The sequence below is a fragment of the Buceros rhinoceros genome, unplaced genomic scaffold (assembly GCF_000710305.1).
Source record: "Buceros rhinoceros silvestris isolate BGI_N320 unplaced genomic scaffold, ASM71030v1 scaffold22362, whole genome shotgun sequence".
NCBI classification, from domain to species: Eukaryota; Metazoa; Chordata; class Aves; order Bucerotiformes; family Bucerotidae; genus Buceros; species Buceros rhinoceros.
In genome coordinates, this window is record NW_010400968.1 from 20,977 (window position 1) to 36,651 (window position 15,675).

General features: G+C 46.1%; 1 protein-coding gene across 1 annotated transcript in view; it reads left to right on the forward strand.

The window, feature by feature from the left end:
- ALDH1A3 (aldehyde dehydrogenase 1 family, member A3) overlaps positions 1–12,052 on the forward strand; it is a 29,432-nt gene extending 17,380 nt beyond the window's left edge. The window contains exons 7-12 of the mRNA XM_010132126.1: positions 335–437; positions 1,459–1,643; positions 6,565–6,729; positions 8,941–9,098; positions 10,259–10,333; positions 11,723–12,052. Coding sequence (XP_010130428.1) covers positions 335–437; positions 1,459–1,643; positions 6,565–6,729; positions 8,941–9,098; positions 10,259–10,333; positions 11,723–11,795 — 759 coding nt within the window. The 3' untranslated portion in view covers positions 11,796–12,052. The remainder of the gene's footprint in view (positions 1–334; positions 438–1,458; positions 1,644–6,564; positions 6,730–8,940; positions 9,099–10,258; positions 10,334–11,722) is intronic.
- The last annotated feature ends 3,623 nt before the right edge of the window (positions 12,053–15,675 follow it).

The window sequence follows — 15,675 nt, forward strand, 5'->3', positions numbered from 1 at the left end:
AAACCCTAGAGCCCCACTGATTGCTGGTGTTGCTCACTAGCTTGTGCTGGGTGGGAGATGCCTTCTTCTGCAGCTCTGGGTAAACAGATAACCTCAGGATACAACTCCTGGAGCTCTTCCCCATAGTCTGCCCTTCCAAATCTGCCTAAACCAAACGTTAATTCTGGGGCTGGTTTTGACCCAACACATCACAGCAGCAAGAAACTCAAACTGTTTAAGAATGCTGTCCGGGGCTCATACTGCCTCAGCCACCCACCAGGCTCTTCTACCTTGTTACCCACTGAGTTAAGACTTGCAGGAAACAGCTCATGTCCTCTTTGTCTCAATGCTACAGGTTGGAAAACTGATTAAAGAAGCTGCTTCCAAAAGTAACCTCAAAAGGGTGACATTAGAGCTTGGAGGGAAAAACCCCTGCATTGTGTGTGCAGATGCAGACTGTAAGTACTGGCTGCTGTGAGACTATGTGAGACTATGAATGTGGTGCTTTTTGGGTGTCTTTGCTGGTTTTTGGCAGCTGGTAGGGCTGGTGTTTGCCACTGTATCCACCCCAAAGGCTGGACAAAACCTCTGGCCAAGAGGAGGATGCAGTTCTGCTTCGCTGGAGCTCTTGCCCAGCACAGGGACCATTCTCATGGCAAATGAACAGACCATTACCATGTTGCCTCCTTCCCTGGGATGACTGCCGTTGCAATAAATCCTGCCTTTGTGCATTTCTGCTTTTGTGGCGCTTTCTTTTTAGCTGGCAGTGCTGCAGAGCCTGAGCCAAGCAGTGGGGAAAGCAATTTTCTAAAAGGCAGCCAGTCTGTGGGCACTCCCATGACAGGAGAGTCTCGTAGGACCTGATCTAATCCAGCCTTCGCCTCTATCCTGGGGGTCTGCAGGACTTATTTCTCATGGTCCATTGTGACTTTGTTGCATTAGTGGAGATAACGTGTAACCTGTGATCACCAAAGTGGTTGGAAAATCCTGTTTGGCTTGGGGAAGGTACTCTTCACTGTCCTGCACAGCAGAGGTTGGAAGACAGAGGTGTTTGTGCCATCTGCTAATTGTGAGCATTGCAAGGACCAGCATTGCTGGTCTGAGCAATAGAAGGGCACCCTGCTTCCAAAACACTCCCTACTGAAACTAGTCAGGAACCGATGCACGGTGTCTAGGGATCCACCTCTGAATTCCCACAGCAAGAAAAACTGGCTACTGCCCTCCCTGAGTCCTTGTGAAAGAAAGTTTCAGGAGTTGTGGCAAACTAGACCTTGACACAGAAGGCAGGAAGGGAGGTGGAAATAATAGAGATGTGATCTGGGGGCAGTGAGAGGCCTTGGGAGGCCTTCAATGGGTGTGGGCCATTGTCAGCACTTTTTAAGGAGGTTTTCAGAAGAGAAAGGAAGAAACAAGCCCGGAAACACTGAAGGCTGAAACTGTCCATGTGGTAACACTTTCCCCTCCTGGGCCATGTTGCAGTGGACTTGGCAGTGGAATGTGCCCATCAAGGCGTGTTCTTCAATCAAGGGCAGTGCTGCACGGCTGCCTCGCGAGTGTTTGTGGAGGAGCAGATATATCCGGAGTTTGTCAAGCGCAGCGTGGAGTATGCCAAGAAGCGACTCATTGGAGACCCCTTTGATGCCAGAACTGAACAAGGGCCCCAGGTACCTGTGTGCCTGAGAACAGTTATTGTTTGGCTTTTGGTTGTGTTTGTATTTAATTTTACTTGTGTAAATATTATCCTTACAAATATGGTCCCAGCAGAAGTGCTGAGTGGTGAGTAATGTATCATGGCTTCATTTTTCTCTCTATTTTAAATATCAATTAATCACAACTGTTGAAATGTTATGTTGTGATTTTTTTTAAACACAAATGTATTTAATTCACTTCTTATCCAGCTCTATGGAAGGGGCTGTCTCCCTGGTACAGTAACACGAAGCATGTTGCAGGGAGCAACATACAGCAAATGCATAGAGGAGTGCAGCTGTGGCTCCGTGGTGATGACAAGTAGTTAAGAGCCCAGGGACTCCTGAGTCCCCACTTTCCCTCTCTTCATCTGCTCCCTTTCTGATTTTTTTGGAGAAGTTTCAGCTGAATTAGGAGGAAGAACCACGTCAAGTTACTGTCACGACCAGCCTTGTCAATGCTTCCAGAGCCTTCCTCTTTTTTTTTTCCTTCCGAAACAATCTGAGCTGTGGTGGAGAGCTCTGAAGGAAGATGATCCTTGGGTCAGATGTTCTAGCAGGACCACTGTTTGCAACCAAAAGTAAAAGGGGAATCCCAGAAACCCGTAGCCTAGGCCTCCTGTTCTTAATGCTGCACTGTGAGTTTTTTCTTCTTTGATGCTATGTAGGATCCCTCAGAGAAGGGATGGCTGTGAGGACATCTGCCTACCCTTAGCTGGATCTAGGCCCATTCATGAATGATTCATGCACAGTAAAACCTCACTGCATACCATTTTGCATGGGGAATAAGATGATGTAAATCCCCTGTTCATGCTGGGGCTACATCTACCCCTGTAACTTGCCTACAAAGAAATTGCAAACTGCTCAGCAGTCTTAGGAAAATAATCCCGAGCTGGAACTTGCTTCAGCAGGGATGAGCTGATCCTCAAACCATGTCAAGGTCTGCTTTCACCTTCTGTTAAGGGCTGTCAGCTTTTAAGGTTTGGTTCTCAATTGGGTTTGGGGGGTTTTTTACACAACCTTATCCAGCAGTAGCAGTAAGAGGGCAGCATTTATTGTTAGTCCTGTGAGGACCATGTTCACCTGGCTGCTCTGGCAGTGTCCCTGAAATCACAGGGGGCAGCTGTGAGGTTTTAAATGGTGAAACACTCTGCAGGGAGCAGAACGTGTAGAACTGGGCTGCTTACTCCATGTTCCTCCATGCTCTCAGCTACTGCCAGGCTGTCAGAGCAGTATGGCACAGCAGCATCCTCTGGTGTTGCTGCAGTGGCGTATGGGAGACTCCTCGCATACAGAGCTTTAATTAAGGGTAACAGTAAGTTGGAATAGCAGCATCTGGTCAGATTTTAAATATGGCCTATCTGTCCTCTTTCCCCATTCTGGCTTACTGATGATACTTGTAGTGAGGAGAGATAGCACACCCCTCCACACACCTGAACTTCTGTGCATGCAGCTGGCAAGCCCAAGAGTGGGAAGGTGTTGAGAGAGTGGGAGGAAACTGTTAACTCCAAAGCTTTCATGTGGCAGCTGGTACAAAGGGACAACCACTTCCTCTGCAGCTCTGGCTGCTCGCTCTCTGGAGCCTATGCTGTAAGGTGCAATGCATAGAAATTTGAGCAGGAGAAATGATGCAGTGTCATAAGGGCTTAAAATTCCTCCAAAAGTAGCAAAGATTCACACTTGCCCACAGGTAACTGTTCAGATGTGAGGCTTACAGAGCAAATTTTTCCTCTGTTCCCGAAGGAACCTGCTCTGCTTTCACGTTTTTTTTCCTTAAACTGGTGGATTAGGGAAGAATCACCAGGAAAAATAATCTGCCTTCCTCTTCTCCTTCATCTCTCCCTGTCAGGCCTCACTTGTTTTCATTCTCCTTCTGCCCAGGGCAGTGGTGGAGTCCCCATCCCTGGAGGGGTTTCCCAGCCATGTGGAGGTGCTGCTGAGGGACAGGGGTCAGTGGGGACCTGGCAGTGCTGGGGGAACGGAGGGACTCAAGTTGCTTAAAAGGCTTGTCTGCCTAAAACGATTCTGTGATTCTACAATTTTAAGTAACTGCTGAGACAACCTGGTGCAGGACAGCATGGGGTGACAGACAACACTGTGCCACAAGAACTTAGAGCTGACATAAGCTAGTGCTGGACCAGTGGTTCTGTGTGCAGCTGTTAGTTCCTACACTGCACTGCATGTATGAACTAGACTGGGGAGCTGGCTGATTCAGGTCAAATCCAGCCTTTTTGGAAGTGAGGAAGAAAGGTTTTCCTTGGGTCAGTTCCCTGATGTGGATTGCTGTGTGCTGGCATGGCTGTGGGGAAAAGACTCTATCAGCTGCAGTTATGCTGGTATAAACTGCACCACTCTGATCAAAATTAGGTCAGGTTTAACCAGTATTATATTTAAACAGAAATGAGACATGTTTCTGACGAGACTTCTCCAAAACTCTCATATGTCTGACCGTTTTGGCTGGCTGCAGTTCCAAGAACACCACAAGAAACCTGAAGGATGCTCCAGACTGTTTGAGTGAAGTGCCAACCTCAAATGCAGACCAAGGGCATTTTATAAAGTTGGATTCCTGTGAGCTGTATCACAGGAACTAATAAAGTAAATCTGCACAGATGGCAAACTGGTTAACCAGTAAACTACATCAGATGAGACCAACATGCTGCTGGACTAGACAGGGATTAGGTTAGAACAAGACTAGGCTAGTGGTGTTGTTGTAGAACCCCAAATATTGGGATCTGTGGAATATAAAGACCTGGTCTACAGGAATAAAATAAACACTAAGGCTACCTCATGGCACTTGCGAGCCAGTTATTTAGCTCCAAACCTATTGTTTGATTTTTAATACAGTGAATATTTTCCTTAGCGTGTAGACATTTTGTGTACTTTAGGATTAAAGAAGGAAAGTAAAACATTTAAGTAGGGAGAGTCTGTGTCCAGCAGTCTGCTGGACACAGCTGGGGGGTTATTCTGTAGGATTACAACACTGGGTTTGGGATAAGAAAGACTGCTCCTTATGGCCTTGGCTTAAATGAAGTGAGATAAGATCTGGGGGTTCTCAGATTTTCAGCATGGCAGTGATCCGTGGAAGCCTTCCTCTCTTTGGAATTGGATGGACAAATAGTAGAATTTGCTCTACCAGATCATGTGTTTTTAATAGAAGTCAGTGCTGGAACCGTAAATAATAGTGGAGTAGGGGACAGAATTTAAACAAGCCCTGCAAGATCTAGTTACAATGACAAACAGTTCCACCCTTGCATGTCATTTTTACAAATGTTTTCTTTCCCCGGTGTCTTTTCATCTAACTAGTTTGCCTTGCAACAAGTTACAGCTGTATAAATATTCTTGTTTTGTTTTCTGTGATGTGAAGTGGATGAACTGGATTGGTCTGGATCACAGACATGCCAGGATGGAAAGCACTTGCAGATATTTTCAAACTATTTACATTTGGCAACTAAGCAACCAAAGAAAGAGACAATCTGTATGACACCTGCCAAACTTGCTGGGTGACGCTGTATCCTACACACAGGCACTCCTCGTGCATTTCCTCGTGCAGTAGCACGTATCAAGTGTTTTCCTGGGTAGCATCTCAACACATGAGAGAACATGAGCAGTTAGTACAAGGTGTGTGATCTGAACACCTCTGCTTTTGCTGTGCACCACAAGTACCTCCAGGACACCCTCCTGAAGTCTTGATATTTGTCTAAAAGCAAAGCATGAAAACTTGGATTGTATGTGGCCAGGATCAACTATGGACAGGATATTGTCTGTAATCTGGAGGAGTCGAGCCTGGAACACTGCATGTAAGCAGTCCCAACTGGCCCTGCTGAAAACAGATGCCTGGGAAGGGATGTTGACCCAGTACAAGCATCTGGAGATACCTGGCACTCAGAATAACCTCCCAGCTGCCAGGGCACCTGATCCAGCAGGTCAAATCTCTTATTTAATCACCTTGATGAATTTGTCAAGTTTTTTGTAAGTTTTACTTTTCTTAAACATCTCCATAAGTCTTTCACCATCTGCAGCACGCTGTGATGAGGGGCTTTATCACTTAATTATGCACCACGCAAATAGCCACATCTGTTTGCAGCCTGACAGTACCTGCTGCAGAAATGATCAGAAGTGCTGTGGGCTTCTGCACCCCTTCCCAGCTCATCACCCAGTGTGCTTGTGGAGTCCTGGTGCAGGGCTGCACAGCGGTGTCACTGCAGGGTCCTAGAACTCAACTGACCTCTAATGAAACCATGATTTTGAAAGTATGGCTTCGGTGCAGTAGTTATTCTGAAGTCACTCACTAATGGGGCTTATCTTTGAGGCTCTTCATAAAGCATGCATGGAAAGAGACAGAGGCAGAGCTCGTAGGGATCTTCCAGCTGGGGACAAAGAGCTGGGGACAAAACCGCACATGACAACAAAGTCAGCTTCCTGGTCTATGTACTTTGATTGTCCCTTCCTTGCCCTGATTCTCTTGCTGGTCAGATCCCTTGCTGAGCTGACTGAGGTTGCTAGCCCAGCAAAACCCATCTCAAGCTGTTCTCACAGTGCTCCTGGGCTAAATCAGTGCATGGAGAAGGTCAGTAAGGCCCAGAGTTGGGGTGAGGTGAGCCATGGACGTGCACATCCAGGGTGCGGAGGAAGGGAAACTGCAGATACCCTGTCCACGGGGCAGCAAACTATTAGATCAGGTTAAACTATTGCATGTAACTTCACCTTCTGGTTTCTGTGGCCCAGGGCTATGCTCATGTCCGTCTTTCAGCCCGGTTGTTGTCTGAGTGCCCTGTCACTGAATGAGATGTGAGCTCTCCCGGTCTCACGGTGCCCCGGGCCACACACTATGGCTCTGGTCACTGGAACTGTGATAATAAAGGTGTTGCTTTTCTGCTTCTTTTCGTTTTGTGTCTGACAGATTGACCAAAACCAGTTTGATAAAATCCTGGAGCTGATAGAAAGTGGGAAGAAGGAAGGGGCTAAGCTGGAGTGTGGGGGTCTTGCCATTGAAGACAGAGGCCTGTTCATAAAACCCACTGTGTTTTCGGAGGTCACTGACAACATGCGTATCGCCAAAGAAGAGGTACAGTGCGAGTTACCTGACTCTTTATATGAACTTACTCCTGTAAATGGGTAAGAAAAGAGGGATGGTCGTGGTTTGAAGGGAAAACCTCAGAGGAGAATAGACATTTCACTTATTTTGCCTGTTTCTGAGTCCTATCAACTGCCTAATGCTGAAATCCATTCTGCTAACGAAGTATCTGTAAGGTGAGCTTCACTTTGGAGCGTATGTGGGAGGGTTGTGAGAGGAGAATGGGGAGAGCAGAACAGGCCAAAAACGTGTCAACATGTTTTAGCACCAATTGTGCAATTACCAGGAGTCTGTTTGCCAGCTCTTTCTAATGCTTTGCTGCTTTCCCCTATTTTGTTTGGTTTTCTGAAAGGGAAGCAGCCCTGTGAGTGTACTCACTGGACATAACAACCCAGATAAAAACATTGTCGATAATGCTACACTAGAACTTTTGGGTCTCAGGTCAGAGGAACTTGATACAAGGCAAAGTACGAGCACGTGCCTTACCTAGATAGAGCCGCTCTAAATGCGGTTTCTGAGTAAGAAATGGCACTGATGGAGGGGTTTCTGTCTGCATCCTCGATTTTAAATATAAATAACTGAATAAAAATAAACAAAACTGTGGCAGGTTGGAGCAATTCTATGTATGCCTTTGCCCTGAAGCTTGAAGGTTTTCTGAAGGCAGAGTTAAGCTCTCCCACTCCACGCAGAGGGATGGTTGTGTGTGCCCTCCTCCTGAGCACACTTGAAATTGCTTGGCTGTGGTACAAGCCGAGTCAAAGTGACCGAAGACAATGTAGTATGTGTTCTCACTCCACTACTTTGTCAAAAAGGAGTTGCTTTATTGCAGAAAGGTGGGACCAGAACTCTGGGACCTGAAGCTGATGGGGAGGAAAGGAATGGCCCTGCTGTACTGCCACTGACGGACTTTTCTCAAGTAGCTTTAGCACCTGAAATAATCCCAGGTTCTGTCCTCATGGTGAAATCCCCTGAGGCTGACCAATTTTTTCCTATATGAAAACATGGTCAAAGCCAGCAAAGTGCAGGACTAATACTCTGGCTTCCATTATTCATATGCAGAAAAGTTGAACAAGCTGTGTGTGATTAGATCCTGTGATATTCCTTTGAAAGAGAAGATAATCTACTTTTCATCATGTTTCCCAGTGGAAAGTAAATAACTGCCAAAGCCTAACTGGCACTTGCATTTGATAGTTTAACCTGGTGCTTTCTATGGGGCTGCTTTACTGTTCACTCCTGGTAAAACATTTAGATGTTTCAGATCTGCCACAACATCTCTAAGGAACCTGGGGAAGATACCAGCCAGTGTGGGCATGAGTTACATTCTAAAAGTAGAGGGAATAAAAGCTGAAAATCCCATGACAGGCCTTTTTTTAATGAGCTGACTCCAAATCCCAAGTCAAGATTCATGAAGCTTACCCAGTTTCATTCATTTGCAGTTTTATTGCAAATGCTCGTCTATCTTTTGCTGGGATCAAGGCTCCGGTTAAGCACCTGGACCTCCCAAACCGAAGAAATTCAGAAACACTTGTGTGAACCTACAGCCAAGCAAAATGCTTAACTTGGCCCTCTGGGTGGCACAAGTGACACTGTAGCTCATCTCCGGTGCGGGTTTATTGAACTGCAGGACCATGCAGGCCAGAAAAGGGCCCACATTTGACACTGACCTAGATGAGAGACTCCACTTCAGAAGCTGGGAAGTGTTGCGTGTGCCGGCTGCTGTTATACTGGCAACCTGGGAAGCCACGTTTGTGGTCGGACACGTATGTGGTAAATGCACTGCACACAAAGAAACTGCGTGCGATGGCAAAATCGGAGTTAAAACTAAGGAACAAAACTTGCAATCCTTCAAATACATTAATTATTCCATGCGTACACTCAACTTCTGAGTTCAAAAGGAGAGTTGTAAATGGAGTAAGGATGAATCATTGGAAACTCGTCCAGATCTAACTCTGCTCATTTTGACTGTTATAGAGGTCCATTAGTTGCTGGCTCTGGGCATGTATTAACTACTACAGCACATCACTGCACTTCCTTTGAAATTAGTTTAATGAGGAGTCTTTAAGAGGCTCTATCAGTGACTTCTAGAAGGTTGGATATAACATTTTAAAGGCGGTATCCAAAAAGGCATCTGATTCTGATTACTTCAAAATTACCACGATTAACCAAGACTTTTCTGTGCTAATGTTTAATTGATCTGTGCAGATTTTTGGGCCGGTTCAGCCAATTATGAAGTTCAAGAGTATAGACGAGGTCATAAGACGAGCCAACAGTACCGAGTATGGACTTACAGCTGCAGTGTTCACCAAGAACCTGGATAGAGCATTGACTCTTGCATCTGCACTGCAATCGGGAACTGTCTGGTAAGCAGTGGGGGAGTGGAGTGTGGATTTTGTTTCCTGGGAGGGGAGAAGGATGTGTGGTTTGGAAACCTGTGTAAGTGCTGGAGGTAAGAGGAACCTGTCCGCTTAATTCTTGATATTCTGCTCAGAAGCAACATCCATTCATTGAAATAAGGTGGTGTGGACCAGACAGTCTGGCGAGAAATGGGCTGTTTGTTCATTCAATTAATGTAGTTCTTCCTCTGAAAAAACCTCTGAAAATGCAGGGGTTGTAGTGAGTTCCACCTTCAAGTTCTCTTGTGTAGAAAAAGCAACTCTTATGATCTTTAGGTAGCATCAGCTGGGGTGTTAGATGCACACATCAGTGTGGACAGTAGATGGCATCACACCACTGTCAGAAAGATAAGCAGCTGTATTTCGCTGACAAACTTTGTACTAGAATCATTTTAAAGATGGAATCCTGAATTTTTTCCCACTCGGGACAGGAATCTGACCTGATGTCCAGTTTTGTTGCATACAGAGGATTGATTTCAAGAGTTAGCACCAGAAGAATGTCTCTGAGTAGTATTTACATAAAAATGGGGTGTTGGGCTCTGAAGGAAACGCGTGTTGTACATATATGAGTACATGGGGCTGTCCCACAGCACCAAGCCCTACCTGTCTCTCTTTGGTCATTTGACCTTACTAAGATGCTGAGGAAGTGTCTGCCTTAGCTTTTTCTACATAGAGTCTCCAAAAACGGAGCTATCGCTTTCATTTTCCCCTGACGCAATTGTCCAGCTTCTTTCTGCAGCTGTAAGTGGATGGTGGGGCCTGCTAGTGAGTGTTTAGACAGCTTTTTGGGTAAACATGGTCACTTCAGAATGTCCTTCATTAAGCTGGGGAAGAGGTTGGACTATTTGTATTAAGCACAATTCTGAACACAGCATAAATTCCAGCTCAAGCACGAAGGTCTTGGCTGTTAGAGACTGAAGTGAGATGAAGGACAGACCAAGTACCACTCACATTTTTTCTGTTTCTGTAGCAAAATATGGTTTTATTGCTAAAATCTGTTTTCTCCAGTGAATGAGTTGTATAAAGAGAAAACTGCCAGATTTCAGCCTTTTTTGCATTGTTGTTGTCATCAACTTGCTTCTCCTTGGTACTGAATTGTCTTTTCACAATTGATGTCTTTATCGTAGGATCAACTGTTACAACGCGCTCTATGCACAGGCTCCTTTTGGTGGCTTTAAAATGTCAGGCAATGGCAGAGAACTGTAAGTTTTGCTCAGTATTTTGTTTATATATGGATGGTGAATTCAGTAACAGTTGTGACTCGGTGAAAGTATTGTTGAATTTGCTTTTAAACTATCAGGCTTGCAGTGTGCTGCCCAGGGAGGTGCTAAGCTGGCACAGCGTGGATGGAAGGCGCCACGTGAGAACGTGAGCGGTGCCTTCAGGACTACCTGCATCTGCTTTATAAGCTCTTAATAACTCCAGTGCAGTCACATGCCACTTGCAAGCGTTTTTCCTTACTAGTTAGATTTTTAGATCATGGGAAAAGTGTGGCACCTTGGCTGGGGACACTGGTATCCACCCCAAACCTCCTCTGTCTTTGTATGACGGTATCTGGGCCTCCTTTGACTGCTGTATCATTGCTTCTAGTTGGACCTCTGGCCATCTCTGAGTTCCTTATGCTGGAGCTAGAACAACAAGGAATGGTCTCCAAAATCATTCCACCACTTTCCAAACTTGCCACTAAACTGCAGAAGGACCCTCTGTCCCTCTTGCCCAGCGTGGCTACCACGGATTCCAGCTCTAGTTAGTTACCAGAAATCTTTAACCCAGGGTCACCCTATAAATTAAGGGCAGAGCTGAGAAATTGACTTAAACCTTCATTTTCTTCTTTTACGGCAGGTTTTATTACACGATTCAGAGGAATCTAATGCACCTTTTCTTTCATAAGCCAGATGGATTTCCAGGAGCCATTTCCAGTAGCTGTTCTGGTGCATCTGCTGCTCTGAAATGCCTCACTGGCTAAGCACAGCAAATGAATGAATCTTCAAGAGGGACATATATATACTGAGGCCTTACGGTTTACGTTGCCTGCCTGGCTAATTAAAAGATGCCAGGGGTTTATCCCCTGCATGAGGCATGGGAATAGAGCCAGTTTCCATGGATCAAGACATAATGCAGTGGTGGGGTCTGTCAGCAGCATGTATTTCTGGAGCAGTTGTGCTCTCTTGACCATACGGTGTCTCGTAGAGAGCAGCTTACTTTCAGTGGAAAAGTAACTTTAATTACCATCTTAGCAGTGATAACTATGTTCATGTGGATGTTTCTTCTGTGGGTTCTCACAGCAGTACTTGGTCTTCACTAGGTGGAGAGTCACAAGATGTCATCTTGTGAGTTCTTGTGGCCAGAGGCGTTCCGTGTTTCTTTTACAACAGAGTGTATTCATGTGTACTTAGCGGCGATTAGAAGGGGTGGGCCAAACTGATAGCTGGTGCAAGTTAGTCCAGATCTGACTGTAATGGCGTGATGTCATCTACAGCAGCTGCTGATCAGAGGCTAAAATGCACGCGTGAAGCAATCTCTTCTCTCTGAAGCACACATTAACATGCTATCATTGTTTGTCCCTCTCCCTCCTCTCTTGTCTTTTCCAGAGGTGAATATGCTTTGGCGGAATACACTGAAGTGAAAACGGTCACCATTAAACTCTCCCAGAAGAGTCCATGAAAACAGGCAGCCTAAAACACTGACACTCTGAATGTGACACGTGGGGGACGTGTTCAGAGCGAGGGGGAGGGGAGGGGTAGGAGGGAAAGTGGAAACATCTGACTTCATTCCTCTAGAACCACTGAATCTGCCAGGCTCCATTTTGTCAACTGGCTCTTGGAAAACAGATTTCACTGACCCCAGCGGCAGCACAGCACACGCTGGTACCGTGCAAGTCCCTGGCTATACATCTGTCTGCTGCCTGTGACTGAACTGCTGGACATCTGCTTTCAAATGGCACCCCTGAAGGACATGGGCATGAATGGCATGTTAGAGAGACTGCTGGGATTGTTCGCATGGACCGGGAACCACCTTCAGAGGCAAATGGGTTTCACTGGGCATAAAATGGACTCGAGTGGTAGGATTAGCACAACTTGACTGATGTGGGTGGAGTTTTTGTGAAGACTGGAGGTTGGAATGGGAGCACGAGCTGGAAGGATCTGGAAAGAAATTCTCTTGGAAAGAGCTGTCTCGGTCTCTCTAAAGATACATGTGTTGTCCATTCCAGTGATATTCTAGCCCTGAATGAGATTTGTGGGAGTTTCTTAGAGGACTCCTTTGGGGCCAGGATTTCACCCAACAGGGCTAAAGTGTCCTTGGAAGCTGGTGTTTTGGTGTGCACACAAGACACGCTGCAAACGGAGGTTGCTGCCTTGCTGACCCTTCTGGCTCCAAATGAGTCACAATTGTATCTCAAAACTTCACTGTAGCACTTTTTGCAAAAGGATTTTGCACTGTACTTACCGTGATGACACCAAGTTGAATGCTGAGCATGTAGCATGGTAGATACCCCACAGCAAACATCCCACACCAGTCCTTCTGATCTGAGGGAGAGAGCAGAAGAGCTGCAAAAAGCCATCCTGCTCTCTCTTTCTCTGGAACTTTCAGGCTGTGTGAACATCTCTTCATTTTTTGAGCCAGAGCTACTATTCTGAGAGTGAAATTTTTAAGTTCTTCTCACTGCGTCTTCATCCTGCTCAAATGTAGCTCAAAATAAACCTCTGGAAGTACAGTATGAAAAGGCAGGTGCTCCCAAGCACACGTGGGTGTACAAACCAGTTACCGTGGAATAAGCTATGGCTGGACTTAAATGTGTCAGCCGCTTTGCAGTAATGGTCCTCGTGAGTGCTGTCATCTCGCAGCAAGCACAGAGTGGCTCATCCTCCCCTGAGGAATAAACTGCCTTGAGTTGTCTCTTGCTTATCGTCGTGTAAGCATCCAGGGAGTGGCTGTCATGCCAAGTTCATGCCTTAGTATCTCCTGCAGGAACTTCTCTGCATGCCCAGACATTACTGTGAGATTAATGACACGCCACATGTTGTCTTCAGTTCCTGGGTTCACTTCTTTCCCTCCTCTTCCTCCTGGTTCTGTACTGGAGAACCACTAGCAAACGTACAGAAAGTTCCATGTGTGCGGGAGCTGTGCAGGAGTTTGTGGCATCACTTTGTCAGGAAGTTTAGCTCATCTTGCTGAGATTGTCCTCTGGGAGCAAGCCAATAGAGGTTCCTTGTAGTGTATGGACAGATCTCTGTGGAGCACTGGGAGGGAGTGCTGCCTGGAGGGCTCGGAGCAGAAGTGCAGGTCTAACCTCTCTTCTCCGATGCAAGCAAGGACTTAACCGGTACCTTCCTTTGCTCGGAGATACACCCAGTCAGTAACAAGTTCCGTTGCAAGAGTGGACCTTTTTTTGGAGGAGGAAGGAAGGTGGGTGGCGATAAGTAAGGAAAAAAGTTTGCATGAGCCCGAACTTCCTTCTTACTGAACGTTAAAATTGCACTTCCACACTGCTTGTTCAACGACATACCTCCAACCGTGGTGCCCAACCTCCTCGTGGTGCCTGTCCTCCTGGGGGCAGGTGAGACAGGTGAACCTCCCCGTCCAGCGACGAAAACGTCCTCCCTTCCCCACGAAAGGCCAAAGGGGAACACTGTAAATAAGTGTCTATTTTTGTAACCACTTACAGACATCTTCTCAGACAAACGTTTTACTTTTGCCTGCTCGACGGTTTTCCAGGGCTGCAGTCAGCAGGGAGGTAAGGCAAACAGTAAAAGGCTGGTTAGCTCCATGTATCTCTGCATTAATTTTTTATAAATGGTGGTTGAAACTGAAATCACCTGAAATTCTTAAAATCCTAGTATTCTGGCTTTATATGTACGATATATATTTCACCTCTCTTTTTTTTTCCCTTATCAAGTTTTTAAAAGTCAACGTATCTCTTATTGTATAAATCAGGGTTTGACTCTACACACTGAATTTTCTAAGTTATGTAACACTAGACACTAACTTTAAAAGAACCCCGTAGCGGGTGTATATTCTTCCATTGCACAGTAAGGCTTTCCTATGAAATACTACATTTAAAAAAAAAACCAAACTATATTTATAAATTAGGAGACAGTTAATCTAATGTATTTTTATAGCTAAAGGTACATGAAAATGCTATGTTTAAACCTCATGTATATATTTAGACTCTGGGTATCTTTTTGTAATAGTTCTTTTTCCTAATAAATGTTTAACTTTGTGAAATGGTTTCTAAATGCTACATACTGGTATCATGCAGAAAGGAAGCGAGAGGAGCAGGGTGCTGACTTTACTCATTTTAACAGAGTAACTTGAATGCTTTATTTACGCTGATTAGTAAGATAATTCCAGCTCCTCCAACGCACATGTTGATAGCCCTTGCCTCAGCAAGCAACTTCCACTCAACGCCATCCTCCTGCCACTGGTTTTCATATCGCTCTGAATTTGGCCCCTTGTGTCAACAGGGGAGAAATACCTGTCATTTTTCCCCACAGACCGAGCTAAACCCCTTCAATCTCCCATTTCCTAACAGCGTCCCGCAGAAGCTTTGAGACTTTAGGAAGAGATACAAAGGCATTTCTGCGAGTGATATAATCAATGGAGACATAGGCCAGGAAGAGTAGGATAGATTTGGGGAGGAAAAGGAAAAAAAAAAAATAAAGAGCTTGAATGTGTGGAGGAGTTCTTGCTAGAGGAAGTGAAGAGTCTCTATCAAAATAAAGGAAAAAAAGTTATTTTAGGGGGTTTTCAAGCAATTGAGCCTAAAAAGCTGTAAAAGTCTGGGTAAGAGGCAGGCTGTGAGGCATAAAAGAAGCAGGCTGGTGAAGTGGGTGCTGAGAACAGGTAACACTACTGTGGCTGCAGCTAAAAGCAGGTTAATGGGGACCTGAAGACAGGTAAACGCACCAGTGAAGGCCCAGCCGCTGTCTCCTTAATGACATCTGGCAAAGCTGAGGCTGCGGCAGCTGCTCAGTGACTGGGCTGGGCTTTCTCCATCCTCTGGTGATCATCGGAGACCCATTTCTTGGGAAGAGAAATCCCCTCTGCGTGGAACATACAAAACCATCCTCAATTGCAAAGCAAAAGGCATGCAGGAATGGACTGCACCCTGGGCCAGTGGGTGGGGAAAATGAAGCACTAGGAGGCTTGAGAGAGGTTCCTGGTGCCAGGAGATGACTGGGTTGGTGATGGGAAAAGACGAACACGCAGCCCACATGCCAGCTGGAGCGCGGCGTGTCTAACACCTCCGGCAGAGAAGGGGCGACCTCGCTTCGCCTGTCAAAGAGGAGCAAACTCACGCTGCTGCGCTCTGGGGAAGGAGCAGCTTTAAGAGGAAGAACTCTCGGCTTAGCTCCTGGGTAAGGCCAGGCCGCTGTCGAGAGCCGACGCCGAGAGATGGGTAGCGGCGCTCCTACCCCGGTGCCCGGTCAGGGAGCCACATGGCAGCTGGCTGGGAGGACGAGGGTACCCCGACAGCCCGCTGCAGCTGAGAGGGTCCTGCCTCAACCCCCGCAGTCTGTTTGTGCCTGTAAAACAGTCAAAG